Source organism: Sceloporus undulatus, chromosome 3, assembly GCF_019175285.1.
Source record: "Sceloporus undulatus isolate JIND9_A2432 ecotype Alabama chromosome 3, SceUnd_v1.1, whole genome shotgun sequence".
In the NCBI taxonomy this organism is placed as follows: Eukaryota; Metazoa; Chordata; class Lepidosauria; order Squamata; family Phrynosomatidae; genus Sceloporus; species Sceloporus undulatus.
The window spans coordinates 172,752,859-172,771,241 of record NC_056524.1 but is presented as its reverse complement, the minus strand read 5'-3'; the positions used below and the strand labels follow the sequence as shown (position 1 = coordinate 172,771,241).

Genomic DNA, 18,383 nt, shown 5'->3' with positions numbered 1-18,383 from the left:
ACTCTGTTGATTCTGACTTATTTTTTCAGTTCCCTTGGTTGTCTCCTGAAGTGGAAAAGTCCTGGGAGGATTGTAGCATATGGTTTTTCAGTCCTTTGGAACAATGACAGAAATGGATGGTCAAGCTTTTCCTTTAGAACTTCTGTTATTGGATGATGAAAACTCAAATGAGAATGGCGTAGGGTTGTTGGATTGAGGGTGGAATCGCAACTCTGTAATGTGGGGAATATATTTTGTAATCCAGATGCTTTTGACCACAGTCCCCATAATCCCTTACTTTTGTCCATGCTGGGTAAGATTAATCAAAGTCAAAGGCTGAGCATGTTGAAAGCTACTTTTTCTACCAGGAGATCTCCATGATTAATGCTGTCAGCCACATGGACTACACAAAGTAGGCTGCCCCCTGTCAGTTGTACAAACTGGCAGAGTTTATGCTTAGATGCTTCACATGGATTTTGGCAAATTAACTATTAGGTGTTGGACTGATAGCCTGTTTTGCTTCCAAAATGAGATTTGAGGCAGCTTAGGGTAGAATTGATCAAAGACTAGAATGGAATTAAATTAAAGGCATCATTTAAGACAATTCAAAACCCTATTGAAAAAGACACATCATGCTTCAAAGTCCAGCAGCCACCTGTTAAAAGCCTCTTCCTTACAAACTGTTCAGATGCCAAAACGCCTGCCAGAATAATAATAATAATAATAATAATAATAATAATAATAATAATAATTTGTTTGTTTGCTGATAGAAGGGCAATCGAAAGGGACTTCCAGAGTCTAGGATAAGTCACTAAGAAAACCCACTCTCACATCCCCACCAGATATGCCTCTGAGGATTGTGAAAATAAGAGAAGTACCTCCCCCCCCCATGTCTCAAGGCTGATATGATAGTATACAGTCCTTCAGATAACCAAGACCCCTGCTGTAAGGTGATGGTTGTTGTTGTTGTTGTTGTTGTTACTACTGCTACTGGCTACTGTTATGACTACTGTTGATGAAGATGCTGATGATGGTGCTCATGGTGATGGTGGTTGTGGAAAAATAAGGATCTGGATAATAAGCCTTGAAGGTACCCCTGTACATCTACAGGATTTTCCAACTAACCAGAAACTACACATTGTTAGATACATGTGAAAACAACTGCTAAGCTGTCTATAGCAGAAATGGTCTCACTGCTTTGATGCAAAGAGATAGTAGTTGCAAGGCACTTGAGCATATCGTTTGTAGGAGCAACAGAAAATTATTCATCCTATTTTCTCTTACTTTCTTCCTCTCCAGCATATGTTACACATGAGAAACATTGCCTCAAAAGTTGCTTCCCCCCCCCCATTTTTTGTTAACCTCATAAAATTGCTAAATTCATAGCGCCAGCATGGTGTAGTGGTTTGAGTGCTGGACTACAACTCTAAAAACCAAGATTCAGTTCCCTGCTCAGCCCTGGAAACCCACTGGGTGCCTTGGGCAAGTCACACACTCTCAGCCGCAGAAAATCCTGTGCTAGGTTTGTCAGCAACAACTTGAAGGCACACAACAACAGCAGCAACAACATGGCTATATTCTGCAGACTCTGGATAAGTTGTATGCGAATTATGCAATTGATTTTAATGCAGTCTGTCTGGAATGGACTGAGTTTATTCTGCAAAAGTAATAAGAATAATGTTACCTGTCTCATCTTCCATGTTGCTGTCAGTCTCCCAGCCCCTTCTCCAGCTATAGAAGGGAAGAGATAGGTATTTTCTTCTTTACAGCAGTGAAATAAAATCCACTCCTTAATGTTTCTTTTCTCGAGGCTTCCTCTCTTTTTCTCACACACAGAGAGGGCAACTGTTTATTTCAAGTGAAGAATGCTATCTTGAATAACAGCTGGCCTTAAGAGTCTAGTTGCTCACACTTGAAATCAGTCGCCTTACTGAGTTCGGAGAGCTTCCAATGAATTGCAAAGATGCCACTTCTTTCTTTATTCTCACTTTCCTCCAAGATTGCCTACTTCAGTTTTGGAAGGAGAAAGATAAAAGCAGGCGATATTTATTCCCCCCCCCCCTTTGTTGTCAAGAGCGGACACTTGCCAAGCTGCAATTAGGCTTTTGGCTCAAAAATTATTACAAAGACTTTGCAAAGCTTCCATCTGCCCTGATTCATTTTTCCTCCTTCAAGGAAAAGAATGCCCATCACAAGAATGCTTTTTGTTCCTTTTTTGGTTTTTTGCAAAGACATCTGCTAACGTACTTGTCAGCTTCAAGTTTCTTTGCAATGGGTGGGAGGGATAGGTCTTCACCCAGCCTTCCAGCCCCTTCTTATAAACAGCAGCAGAATTTCCATGCCCACCTGCAGCAATGCAGCAGGCAGCAGGAGATCATCTCAGTTCTGTTTCCAATCCAGCTGGTGAGCCCGAAGCAGATGCTGTGTTCACTAGCTTTGCTCTGTGTATGACTTTGCTTGCTCTCTTCCCCTCTCTGCCTCTTCTCCTTGGCATCTCTCTCACACACATACCAAGAGGCAAAACTGAAACCCGTTCGTATCACTATTGGGATAGTGATCAGTGATGGGGGGAGAAGAAATGATGGTTTGACAAAGAGGAAGGATACAGACCTCCTTCCACTACCGTGGTTACTACAACAGCAGGTAGATGCATAGGCAAACAGTTGGACAAGCAATTACCCTACCTGCAGGTCTTCTTGCTTATATCAAGCTGGCAAAAACAAAGAGTTTGCTTCACTTTTGGATAATGCATTGAACAACATGAAAAACCCACCCAAGGCTATACTCCAGCAGGTTGCTCTGCATATGTCTTGCTGGGGCCATTTTTGCTACTTTTGGGTGCAATCCACTCAACACACAGCATTAATCCTCGACAGCTGAATCTTGGTAACATCCCCTGCCCACTTTTCCAAAGATAGGGCTGGGTATGACATGACCCTCTAGATGTTATTGGATTGCAACAGCACTAAACAGCTTAATCAATGCTGAAGAATGCTGTGAATTGCAGTCCAGCAACATCAAGGGAACCACATAATGTGTTCTCTTTCTACTTTGGCGTATTTGAGATTTGGTAAGGTAATACTCTGTATCTCTAAAATATCTTGCACAGATTTTTTTCCCTTACAACTAGATCTGCCTTTCTCAACCTAGTGCCTTCCAGCTCATTCCCAACCAAGATGGAAGTAATCCAACATAGTGGTTTGAGTGTTGGAATGTGACTCTGGAGACCAGTGTTTGTTTCCTGCTTGGCCATAAAACCCATGCTCTCAACCTCAGGGAAGGCAGTGGCAAATCTCCTCTGAACAAATCTTGCTAAGAAAATCCCATAATAGGTTCGCCTTGGGATCCCCAAAAGTCAGAAATGAGTGCACACAACAGCAAAACAAGAACAACAAGGAAACAACCAGCATGGCATTGAAGGCAGGGCATTCAAGGAGACCTGTGACATATCAAACCCATATGGAGACATGAAACTCACTGGGTGACCTTGGGCTGGACATTTTCTCTCTCAAATTGACCTACCTCACCAGCTTCTTCTTGGGAGAGCCATGTGCACCGCCTTGAGGAAAGGTGGGATATAAATGTAATGCACAGTAATTACAGTAACAAATACATTTCTATACCGCTTATCAGTGAACTAACACTCCCTAAGCAGTTTACAATGTGTAAGCCAATTGCCCCCAAGAAGCTGGGTACAAATTTTACCAACTTACAAAATGAAGGAAGGCTGAGTGGACCTTGGAGCCCTCCTCTAAGGCTCTGTTAAGCCAAATTGCATTCAGGAGTTGTTCCTGCCAGCAAGCAAGAAGAGGAGGGGAAGTAAAGTTTGCCATTTGCTTCCTCCTTCCCTATAGACCCTTTAAAAATCTTTTCCAGCAAATGTTCAAAACAAGGGGAAAGAAGGAGAGAGGGAGGGAGGGAGAGGACAAAAAGCCTTGTCTTCCCCCTTCTTCATGGATCCAAAATGGGGAGAGAGAAGGGAGAGGGGAACTCAAGTCCTTGCTGAGACTAGACTAGGTGAGGTGTGTTGTCCCCTGAAATGATCTGGCAAAATTGGACAACCACCTTCATCTGGTTGATAATGATGATTGTTTTAATGAAATGTCTTGTTTTCATCATTTTGTAAAAAAACATACCTGCAAGTATTCAAAATTGATAATGCCTACCAATGCGGGTGTTTGAATCTGTGGATAAAGAATCCATAGGTATGGAGGGCTATGTGTACCCACTTTCTCTGTTTTCCCCCTAGGCCAAATTTTATTGCCAACTGCTTATGCACATGGATGGTCAAGTATATACCTAACATTCATGATTTCCTCAAATGCACCTGAAATAATATAGTCCAGGAAGGGCTGCCATGCATATCGTTTTGTTGTTGTTGAAAGTTTGATTCTCCTTCCAGTGTTTCTGGGTAAGACAATAGTTATACGCTCATACACTTCTAGACTTTTCTTCTAAGTTATTTGTACCTTCTGTGGGAGGGAAAGATCACTGAAGAGTGTCACTGCTCATTACTGGTCTTACATTCAGCCTATATTATTACTATTATTTTTAAGCAGTGCAGTAAGAGAATACATAACTAACAGCACTTGAATTATGTACTGTCAGTCAGATCAAATTGTTCTGTGCACATTTGGTCCTGATTTTGCTCTCACCTCCTTTAAGTGTCAGTACTTTCTGGGCAGAGAAGATAACCAATTTTCACCTCTTGTGCTGCTTCTAAATTGTTTGCACTGCTTATGCATAGTATCTGAAGTGTGCTTTTCACCCCCTCAAGGCATAAAGTATTGTAATGCTCTAAAACAGTAGGTCTGCCTTGAGGGAAACATATCCATGGCTATTTACATTTTCAAGTGCGCGGATAAGGCCTCTGGGAGTCCCATAGCCACCCCACATTAATTGAGCATGCTGCCTAAAACTCATCCAACACTCCTTTTTCACTCCAAATTGCCAAGAAAGATGATTAATAATGACTAACCTGTCTTTACCATGAAGGAACTTGTGATAAATAGGCCCTGCCAAGTTACTCTTCTGAACTATAACATCCACAGTCCCCTAGCATCCATGATCAGTAAATTCAGGCTGCTGAATTTCAAGAGTTGTAGTTGCACTTTACAAGAGGTGTAAAGCACTTTTGTGTGCTTTTAATCACATTGTCCTTTTAATTTGTAAGCCACTTTGTGCTCCAATATAATAATAATTAATAATAGTATGTGTGTGTATTAATTACTGTTGATAAGCTTCCCAAAAATGTTTCCACTCTTTCTGCCATCACCCAGCTCAGTTCACTAGATGATTGCTACTGAAAGGGGAAATATGGCACTAGTCCCTAGCATATGGAGAGAGGAATTGCCAGTCTCCCATATTAGATAACCTGAGAAGGACTGCACTAGACCACAAGTTAAAATCTATCAGTGATAGGCTAGTCTGCAGAAGCAAAAACAGCAAAAAGACTTATTACATCTAAAACAAACTTCCCTTAATTTGACCCCTTCTAGATGAGTGTGTAGGGGTGCAACACCCGCCATTCTCACAAAACTATGCTGGCCAGAATTTGTCATGATATCTGAGGATGATGCAAACAGTAGTCCAGCACAAGGTTTCCAAGGTTAGGGTTGACTGCTGTAAAAGATAACACAATTATTGGGATACTTTTTGTGTAGACTGGTTACATCAAGCACCTGATTCCTCTCTGATTAAGTAGATTCTATGTATCCCAGTAAGTGGGATTGCTTTCATGGTGCTTCAGGACTTCTGCTGCTAGAGCATGGTTTCAAAACCCACAATTCCTATACACAAAAAGGAGCAATTCTAGACATGTCCACTCAAAAGTAAGTGAATTGATACAAAACGTCAATACATTTGTATGGAACACAGAAGGTGGCAGCGGTTAGAAAAAGGCTTGAAGAAAAGCCACATTCACACACATGTATGCACACATCATTTACATACATGGAGAGGCAAAACGATTTTTTAATTTTATTAAAATCGTTTGAATCACGATCCCCAACACTTTCTTGATGCAACTGTATTGTTGCCTGGTGTATTGGTTTCTGTGATGTCGTGGTAGTTAATAACCGCGTTCATGAAAAACGCCACGGGCACCTACCCAACTGTGCTATTTTGGAAGCTGTTTACTATGGGGTAATGGTTCTTGTAATGCAAGTGGCCCAGGCTTTGTTTTCAGGGTTCCTATTGAGCTGGCACCCTGGTAATTTCCCAGCTGGCTCCATAGGGCTCCAAACTCATTGGCTTGTTAATTCCAGCTTCTCAGGGTCAACATGATTCTTGTTCTCTTGTTTCTGTGGATAAAAGAACACATGCAGTTCAGAGCCGTTTGGGGTCAGGTTGAAATAAAAATTAAATGGAAGGAACTTGTGTAACAAACACTAAATTTCAAAATGTATCAGCACAGCCTTCCCTGGAATACAACTCTCACTGTCCTCACATACTGTGCCCATAGTGGTTAAGGATGGTGGGAACTGTAGTCTAATGTATCCATAAGGCAGCGGGTATGGAAATACTGTACAGTATTAGCACATGGCAGGTTTGGGAATCATGCAGCCCTTCAAATGTTGCTGAAATGCAGTTTCTAGCACTCTTCACCATTGACTACACTGGCCAGAGCTGATGGGACTTGGAGTCTAACACCATCTAAAAGGCTGCATGATAACCACACTAGGTGTATAAACAAATTTTTATTGAGAATTGTCCTGAATTTTTCTGCTGTTGCAACTCATTTTATGCAACTTGTGTTTTAAGATGCAATGGCGTCACTCTCTTCTACAAAATAAATTTCTATAGTAGATTCTACTGTAGTTGTGGTTGCAACGTCAGTTTTAAATGTTCCCTGTCTAAAGTCACCTAAAAAAACAGCACTGGAAGTTCCCCATTATTCCCACTATCCTTTTTCTTTTCATGAGGGGCAGTAAGATATATTCTCCCCAAAATTCAGATATGATGCCTATGTGGAACCATGTCTGCATGGACCAAATAACATGTCCTCCTCGCATAATCACGGCAATCAGTCCAGATGATGCAGGGCTCAGTCCCTGATTCTGGTGCAAATTGTCCTGATGATGTACAGCTAGGTCAGCACTGAAGTCGTGTTATGCTACCCCTAAAATGGATTTTAAAAACTCACTTTTTGCTCCAGATTTTCCCAGAAAATCTGTAACCCGCCCCTACACACAGTGATGTGTGGTGGCTGTTTACATGTGTGACCTTTCATTCTGCCTGCCACCACAACTGACATGAAACGCTCCCCCTGAGCTCAGAACAAGGTGCCCAGTGATGTGATTGAGGCTAGGTGGCAAGTGACACAACAGGATGCACTTGTGAATAAGCACCTGGTGCCAACAAGGAGTGCTTAGGTCAGTGATGGTGAACCTTTTAGAGGCCGAGTGCCCAAACTGCAACCCAAAACTCACTTATTTATTGCAAAGTGCCATGTCCCCCTGGCTTTCTAGTAACAAACTCTGTCAAATTCCGATGGCACATGTGCCCACAGAGAGGGCTCTGAGTGCCACCTCTGGCACACGTGCCTTAGGTTCGCCATCACTGGAGGTAATGGACTGCTCCTAGAGTATTCTAGCCTCTTTCACATCTCTTTTCCATATTGAGGTTGAGTTTTTTAAAACACATAGTTGGGTGTGGTTTTATAGATGTGTTGTTGTTGTTGTTGTTGTTGTTGTTGTTGTGTAGCTTCAAATTGTTTCTGGCTCATCATGGGGTTTCCTTGACAATATTTGTTCAGAGGAGGTTTGCCTTTGCCAGCCTCTGAGGCTGAGAGTATGTGACTTGCTTAATGTCACCCACTGAGTTTCATGGCTGAGCAGGGAATCGAACGCTGGTCTCCAGAGTCCTAGTCCAATACTCAAACCACTATGCCATGCTGGTATAGGAATAAGTACCTAGGAATAGACATTTACCTAGGAATAAATCCTAGTGAAACTCTGAACAAAGAGATACAGTACAATGAATAGGCACAAATCTCCCTCTGAGAAAACTGTACTGTAAACAGTACCTTTTACAGGGAGGAATTTTGAGATAATAAGCGGATGTTAAGAAGCAAGAAGTTGTGTTGATCAGGATATAACTGCTGTTCTAAGTTCTCCAAGGGTTTTCAACAACCCCGAGATGAACGAGATGTTCTTGCACAGCTTTGTCTCACGAAGCCCTTTGTTCCATGAGAGTTTTTCAAGCGTACTTCAAACCAAGGAATAAAGCTGTATGAGTCACCAGGAGGGTAGCAATAGCAGAGCTAAATATTGACACAAACTAGCAGGATTCACCATCAGCACATGGGGATAAAGAAAATGAGAAGAAGAGGAGGTGTTTAAAAAGGTGATAAAACCTAAGGGACAAAAAAGAACCCTGCAAAGAACAGGTAATTGTGCCATTGGTTTTAACTGTAGTCAATCCTCAGTCCCTGTGGAGGCACACAGGCACTCTTACTTTGGGTTATCTGTATGTTTCACATCCACCTGTTACTTCTTGGCTACTTCCACTCAAAATATAACTGTATGAGCACACAATTGAAGCTCAACATTTGTTTTCCACTTTGGCACCTTATAACCCTGCAGTCCTGGAGGTGGCAGACTTAGAAAGACAGCTGTTTGGGAATGGACAGAAGGCATTGCAACTGAAAGTTTGGGTTTGTTGAAATGGATATAAGCTCATGGGGGAAGCTAGTCCAGGACTTTGGAAAGCTACTTTTTGGGGTCCAGAATTTCTTTAGCCAGCGTGGGAGATTCTGGAAATTGTAGTCCAAATAATAATGTTTCTGAGCGTTGGCGCTTCACTCAGTCAAAAGAGACATGAGTTCACTTATACTACTCAATTTTACTCCTGTAATATCACTGTAATTCCCATGGTTCAATCCTATGGGCTCCTGATGTTTGTAGTTTGCTGAAGCACTGGAATACTCTGGCTGAGAATTCTAAATGCACCTCTCAAAAATACCATGTCAGTTAAAGTGGAATAATAACACTATAATTCTGTAGTGGATGCTGCCTCTGAACTGGATGCTGCCTTGCTCCTGATTGAAGAGCTGAATGGAGACGTTTAACTGAACTGGAGCCAGGAACCTAAATCCCTTTCCTCAGCTTAAACCTGACTGCAAAGTGCATCTGCACTACCTCATCTGACCAATGACACCAGTCTTCTAATAGGGATTGCAGGTCAAAGGACTTCAAGATTATCAATGAGTCTAATCTGTCCATCCTGAAACACTATATCTGCCACTTTTGACATCTGTCAATTTGCATATTTCCACCCAGTATTTTTTTGTTTTTGGCCAGGACCACCACATACAAAAAAAGTTCCTTTCTCCTTTAAAAATTTCCAACAACTGTTATTTAAATCTTTTAGAAAGTTTGTCTGGAGTCAGATAGCAATGGTAAAACATTTTTAATATTTCCCCCTAATATCTTGACACTTATATTTCCGCCTTTTTGTCTAGGTCTTCTCCCATTGAGCTAACTTTAAATATGCCCAATGTTTTAAGACCACCCAATCACGTTATCTTTTATCACTTCTTTTTCCATTTGAATTTTCAAAAGCAATTTATACAATTTGGATAACATGACTTTAGTTTTTTTATTAAATTTTACAATACAAATTATTATGCTTTCTTCATACAAATATATGCTTTAACACTTATTTTATACTAAATATCACCTCAGTGCAGCCCTTCCCTGGAGCCATTCCCATCCATATAATCCAACCAAAATTTTAATTCATCTTGTGAAGGTAATTTTCCACCTTCTTTTGTGAATACTTTTTCAATATTTTTTCCATATTTCATCAAAATCGTTTCTTTTCCATAATCCTTTCTTCACTTCCAGTTTACATATTAATTTATTATTAATAGCTATTTGCCAGACTTTCTTTATACCAATCCTCCAGTTCCACATTTATTTTCATTTTCCAGCTTCTTGCTATAATTAATCTCACTGCTGTAAGCAAATTTGTTACAAGATTTCTTTCTTCTTTTTTCCATTCGACATCATTATACAGTGATAACAATACTATATTTGGTTTCTTTTCTTTTCTTATATCCATAATATTTTCTATTTCTAATATTACTGTTTCCCAAAAATGTTTTACACATTTACATTGCCACCACATATGTGTAAATTTTATTATTATTATTATTATTTAAACTTACTTAATATACAATGGTCCCTTGGTATCCACTGGGATTTGGTTCCAGGACCCCTCCCCAGTCCAAAGTTCAGGATTACAGAGAGCAATTTAAAACTTGTCCAATTCTCCAAATCCATTTTAATTTTCTCCTAGATTTTCTGAAAATTGTTTGAAAGAGATATGGTTTTGTGGGGGGGGGGTCAGTTCTACTCCCAAATATTTTACTTTCTTGGCTAATCTTAAAGCCAGATTTCTTACTTAGATCCAGCTCTTTTTCTTATGGCATGTTCTTTGTTATTATATTTGTCATGTCCTTGTTAATCTTCAGGCCTGATTTCCCCCCTGAAGTCTTGTAACACATTCATTAATATTTCTGCGCTGTTCCACGGATCCTCTAAGGCAATGACATGAATTCTGACACGATATCTTCAAATTCATAGGTTAAAAACGACAAGACAGGACAGAAAAGTAAGTGAATTGTGACAAGTTTGGCTGCCTCTCTATGACAACGAAAGAATGGGAAGTATGTCAAAAGTATGTGCAGCCCAATGAGAGCTTCAGTCAATTATAACTAGAAAAGAGGCACAGAGGCATGGAAGGACTGATCTGGATCTTTGTTTAGTCTGAATATCCAAATCCAGCTATTCCTCAAAGGGGCCGGTGAGGTCTTGAGCTGAGTTCCTCAGACCATGAATGTCTGTAATTGGATGTGCAATTAATCTCCATTCTCTGACCTTTCTTGCTACAAGCTTTAACACTGCAAGAAAGAGTCTGTTATGGCAGTGACTTTAATTAATGACAAACTGCTAAATGGTCACCGTAGCAACTCTTTTAAAAATGTGTTGTGAGTAAACGATGAGGAAAATTCACAAATTATTGTGATGCATTTCCAGATTTCACCCCATGCTCCTTGGATGTCTTTGCTCAGCAACCCCCCTCCACATTTTATTTTATTTTACTTTATTTTTTGCTGTGAAATTCCACCTGCAACTCAGTCACTAATAAGACTGGGGTGGCACTGCCTGGTGGTGAAAATGTATTAATGCTCACCTTAGAGGCCACTCTTGTGCCAGCTGAATTTTACCTTTCTGTCACAAAACGCAAACAGCTTTTTCTAAATTAACAAGGAAGAAGCAAAAAGGTATGGAAGAGGGAAAGATCAATAATTTTAGAGATGAACAGTGGGGCTTATCTTGAATCCAGTTTTTGATCTTGTGCGTTCCTTACTTTAATATGAGAAATATGCTGGGAAGTAATAAAAATAACTGCCCTAAAGAAACAGAATGTTGCTTCAAGAACTACAATGTATTAGTACAATTAGTACTACAGTTGTTGCACAATCCAGTACGATCGGTGAATTGTTTATCACAATGTTGATTTATTGTTTATGGTTTCCAATATATTTCATTTGCTATTATTAAATGGTTTACCTGTATGGTATATCCAAAAAACATATCCAGGGGTAGCCGTATGGGCTATACAGCAAAGTACAATAACATCCAAAATTCACAAAACAGTGAGACATTTATTGGCCATCCAACATGTATGTCCTATGTATGTCCTATACAGTCCTATATGTGGATAACAGCTCTATGGAGGACAATCTTGTATGTCTAGGACAATCATACATGTGGAGGCCACCCTGAATTTATAGCTTCCCCATCCTACATTTCCAGGATGCAACCTAAATTTCCAAGAAATGTCCCACATTTCCACAGCAGAGTATAATTCAATACTCTGTTCCTCTGCACACATCTTTCTTTGGTCTTCCAGGTGTTTTCAACTTAAACTCTCAGAAGCCCCAGCTAGCTTGTCCAACAGTCAGGAGTTCTGAGAGTTGAAGTCCAAAACATATGGAGATCCAAAATTTGGGAACAGCTGTTTTCTAAATCATATAGTAGCCAAACTCTTGTTGGTTAGTCCGAACCAGAATAGGCCTATGGACTCAATGGCCTTCACATTTCCTGGACATGTCTACCATTGCCAGGATATAACAAAAAAGTTTTGGAACCCTCCTAAGTTTCCAGAACATGGCCTACATTTCACGGTCACGGCCTACATTTCCACAGATTCACACAACAGAGTACCTTTCATTTTCGTGTCTCACCATCTTTCTTCAGAGGTATACTTTTCTAGGGTGTCCTAAATTTTTTATGCATCTTACATTTGTAGGACAGTCCTGCAGGTGGAGGTCAGTCCTGCATAGGACAATCCAGATTTGTAGGACAGTCCTCCATGTGCAGTATGGTCATCCGTAGGACAATCCTGATTTGTAGGATAGTCCTACCTGTGCAAAGCATATGATGGAAGCTTTCCAAGCTCCATTGGCCTCATGAACCCCAGAAAATGAAATCTAAAGTCCATTAGCAACACATAGATACACACAAATGGCTGTTTCTTTTGTGTTCCTAATGGACAATGTTGAATTTAAATTTCAGTTCCTGACTTTTAGAATTATTTGTCTCCCAGAGCCTAAATAGCCAAGAAGAAGTAATGACCTGCCTGGATATCCCTCTGTTATATCTTAATGGAGAACAACTATAACATTTTGACAAAATGTAGGCCTATGACTCCAACATCGTCATTTTTCTTTCTTTCTTTCTCCTTTTTTACTTTTAACACCTTTGCCTGATGAAGAAGCCAGTAGAGCTTTGAAAGCTTACATTGTGTATTTTGTACATTTTGGTTGATTCAATAAAAGTGTCACTATTTTGTGGCTTTTGAATGTTGCTATACCCTGTATGGTATGTGTTTCTGATACCATTATGCAGCGTATTTATTGTTATAAATTGTACTAATACATTGGGTAGTTCTTTAGCAACATTCTTTTTCTTTAGGACATTTACTTTGGGCAAGAGACCTTGCTGCCCAGCCATATTGTTCCTGTATGCCTTCAAGTTGTTTCTGGTTTATGCCGACCCTAAGGCAAACTTATCATGTGGTTTTCTTGGCAAGATTTCTTTAGAGCAGGTTTGCCATTGCCTTCCTCTTATTACATGTGATAAAAGCAGCTAGTGCTTGCTGTTGGTTAAATGCATTTTGTGACCTGGAATGTAATTCATGTCCTAGCTTAGGGCATCTTAATTCTTTTCAGCTACCTGAGGTCATCAGCTATTGTAAAGGGGCATTTATAGCTTTAACCAGCTTAATTATACTTTGAACAGTTTCATCTGGTGCCAGGGGGTATGCTTCTCATCCACCCCCAAATGACCAGTAAATGCAGGAACAAATTTGGAAGAGAAATACCATATTTGAAACTATGCTGAAAAGGGCAACTTTGGCTTTTCCAGGTACAGACCATACAAGTCCAGGACAACTGGTAGCTTCCCCATTGGTGGGCTGGTTATTCCTTTTTTGGTTGTTATTCTGAATGTTAAAGAAGCAATCCAAGGTGCTGAAGCTATTTGGGTGATAAGGTTCAGTACCTTGGGTAGCTGAGATGAAAAGCCAGAGCAGATTCAATGACACACCGATGTACAAACCAGCAGCTACCAGTGCAGATGATCAGAAAGTGTCTGTGACTTTCAGACATTATTGTATTAAACATGAAATCCTATTGGCAGGGTTGTTGTTTTTTAATGTAGGCTTATCCAAAGGTGTTCCACATTTCAGAGCTCTGTGGATACATTTGGATATCTGAGAAGCTTCTGTGGATACTACCACAAAACATCTCAAGTGAATTCTGAGTAAGCTTACACAGGTTTACTCTACTCAGCCCATCCACCACCACTCTGTCTTCAGCCCCATATCAAGAAAGTGCCAGTCTGCGTTTGCTGCTTTCATTACCACTATCAGACACCCAAGAAAGGAAGCAGCAATGGTGTCTGGTGACTCTCATGTCAGTGGGATGGTGAAGCCACTCCAAGTTCTAATGCAAGCTTTAAAGGAGCCTGTTCTTAACTAGGTCCAGTTAGTCCAGATAAACAGAAGACACCAAGTTGTTAGTCATAGCAAGTCCAAAGATCAGGATCACACAAATGCAGGGAGCACCGCCAGTCACAGAGATAGAATGGTTGAAACAACAACCAGGGAGCTGCTGAGAGATTTATAGGTAGCTGCCTCTGGCTTCCAGGTGGTTAATGACTCAGTCTTTCCTATTTTCAGATACTGGGACCTTTGAAGCCTCTCCTTATCTCTTTGGCAGTGTTCAAAGGAAACGGTGCATCCCCAAGTTTGTAGACTCTCAACTATTTCAACCATCAGCTCCTCAGATATGGAGAGGCTGCCATTATCTAGAATCATAAACTCCTGGCAATCTGACTCCTTTGTATCTGATTCTTCAGATTCCAGAGTGTTTGTTACAACAACAGAGAAAAGGGACGGAACAGCAGAGGAGTAGTTGTCCCCCAGAAAGCAGCAGATGTAGAGTAGTATACCACTTTCTGACTGAAAATAAGAGACTTGTTGGTGCTTGCTTGTTAAAAATGATACCTGTCAAGCATATGTAAGATACAGTCATTTCTTTCTCTCCCAAATCCAAAACAGGGATGGGTGAGGTAGGGCAGTAAAATAATGGGTGGAATTTTTCGGTCTCATTCCAGTAAGCATTTCAGTGCAGTAATATAAGTACATTTATGTTAGAATTAATTTTAATTGATTAGTTAATTAGCATGAATTAGTTAATTAGAATAAACATAAATTAATTAAGCATTCTCTTATCAAATTATATGTACAGTGGTGCTTGGTATCCACTGGAGTTTGGTTCCAGAATCCCCTGTGGATACCAAAATCCATGGACGTTCAAGTCCCATTATATACAGTGGCATAGGAAAATGTTATCCCTTATATAAAATGGCAAAATCAAGATTTGCTTTTTGGATATATTTTTTTTTAATTTCAAGCCATGGGTGGTAGAATATATGGATGCAGAATCTGTGGGTATAGAGGGCCGGCGTTGTCTTGAAAAAAACCTTTTTTTAGTGTAAACATTATGTAGTGCCACTTTCTCACGAATGTTCCTATCTCGAATAGTAGTAAACTACATTTTGGGCCTTACAATGGAGATTATATGGAATCACTTTTAAATGTAACTTTCCATGCACTATACAACAAAATCCACAAAGTAGTGATAAATTTATTGCCCAACCAAAATGCAAAAAATAAACCAGAGCTTCACTGAGCTTTCGGAGCGTCTTCTTCAGGCAAAGAGGTTAAAATTCATAAAGGAGAGGAAAAGTAACAACGTTAGAGTCACACACTGTCTCAGATTTTATTTCTGTTGTCAGTTAAGATGGTCTAGGCAGTGGCTTCCAAACTTTGGTCTTCCAGATGTTTTTGACTTCAGTTTTGGCAAAGATGACTGGGGCTTCTGGGAGCTGAAGTCCAAAACACCTGGAGGGCCAAAGTTTGAAAATCACTGGAGAGGGACATCAGTGCATACAGAAGCCATTCCCTTTCTTGGCTATGTGGGGATCAGGGGCAGAGGGCAATAAAATTAATAAAATTTCAACTCTTTTAGGAACAAAAAAAGGAACTTTCCTTGAGATCCAGGTTGTCCCTATTCTGTGCAAAGCTAACTGTCCCTTTCTTAGACAGAGAACATTGGATTTCTCAAGAAGTCTCTGTACTTCTGCACATCTGGAAAATCTGGACATAGATACATCTGTACATCTGAAGAAACCTTTAAGGTACTGTATAAGTAAAACTTGCCAATTCTAGGCTAAATGGAAGAGTTTTACCTTTGTTGGAGGGGGGAAAAACTGACAGTCATCAAAGCTATTGATCTGTTTCTAGAGCAAAAGGATAAAACTTGGCCTGGTTTAGAAAGTACTAAACAGAATGCTTAATATGTTTTTTCAAATCACTGAACCATATTTTTTTGTCTCTTTGAAGATCTAGGCTAGGAAGGGTATCAGTGTTCTATGAAAGACTTTATACTACTAAATAATGTAGATATTATTGTCTGGAGCTGTGCCATCTTTTCTTAGTTTTAATTGCTAGTTCAGTTTCAAAGTCCATGGGGCATCTGAACCTTTCTTTCTGCTGGTTATCTAAAGATCTGCTTTGTACCTAAAAGACTGAGATGATCTCTCTTAGTGGAGAATTGTTCACAAGAGAAAGAGTTGAATGAAGTTGCTTAAACTGATGTTGAGTTATTTTCAGAGAAATGCAAAGCTGTCCTGAGGTCTCTTTAATAAACACTATATGAACACATCTGTTGAATATCTGCTGCATCTGCCGAAGCTGATAAATACCCAGTAATTCTGCTCAACATAAGTGAGATTAAATTCAGACTAAGAAATCAATTTGATGGCCTCAGGCCTGTGTTTTTCATCTTTCTCCAATGGCAGAGTTGTGCATAAATGTTTGTGCTTTCTTGTGCAGTGTTTATTCAGCTCTTTATTCTGCTGGCTCTGCTTGAGAAGGCATATTAAATAAAAGAGAAATCTGGGAAATTGGCTTAAAGTATGTCCCGACAGGATTTAAGTATCCTGGTGTGAAACTGACATTTAAAAAGTGTTAGGAAATGCTGAGCACTGCCCCATGTTCTGAGCAATTATTTCAGCTTCTTAGAGCTTAGACTGACTCCATCCAAGCAGACCATGGGCTCCTTCCAGGGAGAAAGTTTATATATATCTTCATCGCGATCACATGATTTTGCCAGGAGTATGCCTTTTTCTTCCCCAATTTCCCCCCAAAAGGTGCATACAATATATATATATATATATATATGTGTGTGTGTGTGTGTGTGTGTGTGTGTGTGTATATATATATATATATATATATATATATATATATTGTATGCACCTTTTGGGGGGAAATTGGGGAAGAAAAAGGCATACTCCTGGCAAAATCATGTGATCGCGATGAAGATTTTCAGATGATGTCATGCTTATCTAGGACTTAACCCATGAAGATCCAGGAATGCTGCATCAACAAACCATTCCTGAGTTAAGTCCTGGATAAGCATGATGTGTCTGAAAATCTTTAGCTTGATTGTGCGACTTTGCCAGGAGTATGCCTTTTACTCTCAGCCTTTTCCCCTGCTTGATAATCTCCTATAACACACACCCCAAGAATACTTCCTGTTTCAATTGAACTTTGTATGAGCAGCAATATCTAGCTGAGATTGTCTGTGTCTTGTGTTTCTGGTCCACCCCACTGAGCCTGATTTTCACTCCCAACTCTTGGTTTCAGACTATTCTCCAGGGTCCAGCCATGACAAAAAAGTAATTGGTTTATTTTGTTGTCTGTACAAAACTCTCAATGTGGAGAAGGGGTACAAGTTTATCGCACTGCGTTCCTTCCATGCGTTCTGAGCACGGAACGGATGGAGTAGGGATGAGTGCGGAACGAGTGGGGGACGGATTTTACCGCACGCATCCGTCCCTCATTCGTTCCGTTCCCCCTCTCTTCCGTTCTTAATCCGTTCCAGAGGGGGAAATTTTTGAGAACTGTTCTGAACAGTTCTCAAAAAGCGTCCCCTGTGGAACGGAATGGGCAGGGAAGAGAGGGGGAACAGAACGAGTGAGGGACGGGTGTGTGCGGTAAAATCCGTCCCCCACTCGTTTCCGTTTCCTGCCGGGCCGGGCCAAGAACCCGGTGCGATAAACTTCTTAGTTTCCATTAGAATGGTTCTTAAACATTTGTGCCTTAGCCAGAGAAACAAGAGAAAGATCAGAAATTGTAGGTGAAAAGCAGAGTTGCCAACAAAGGACCAATAAAAATCTAAAGTGGGGCCCTATGTGGCCTGCAAGACTGTTTTGGTAACACTCAGACCTTCCAGACTTCCAAGACCACCCTTTTTCTGGCCAAAAAAAGAGTTAATTGCCTCTTCTGACAATCTCCAGGAGAGGCCATTCAATTTTTAAATAAGTTACAGGAATTCTTTGCCTTGTTTAACATTTTAACCCACTACCCTCAGCTTCTTTAAACACCAGAAGTGGGATATTTTGGTTTTTCAAATTTTTGACTGCTCTTGTGGCTCCTTGATACTCCCAGGGGCAGAAAATTGGACTCCAGACCCAACATAGTCACCCACCATGGGAAGGGACACTTTGAAAAGGTGGCATACGAGAAACATCCCACAACACTTTCTATGTCAATCTTGAACAAGATGAGGGTGATAAATTTTCGCTGCTTTTCATCCAGATGGTTGGTTGTTGGTGTGTGCCTTCAAGTCATTTCCAGCTCATGGCAACCCTATTAGTAGTCTGTAACCCCGCTTCGATCCTTTGGGAGAGGTGGGGAAACACAAATAAATTATATTATTATTATTATTATTATTATTATTATTATTATTATTATTATTATTA

The 18,383-nt window shown here is 40.2% G+C and overlaps 1 protein-coding gene across 1 annotated transcript in view; it reads right to left on the bottom strand.

Annotated features, from left to right (window-relative positions):
* Positions 1 to 6,051: 6,051 nt before the first annotated feature.
* LRRC20 (leucine rich repeat containing 20) overlaps positions 6,052 to 18,383 on the bottom strand; it is a 147,713-nt gene continuing 135,381 nt past the window's right edge. The window contains exon 5 of the mRNA XM_042456636.1: positions 6,052 to 6,281. Coding sequence (XP_042312570.1) covers positions 6,256 to 6,281 — 26 coding nt within the window. The 3' untranslated portion in view covers positions 6,052 to 6,255. The remainder of the gene's footprint in view (positions 6,282 to 18,383) is intronic.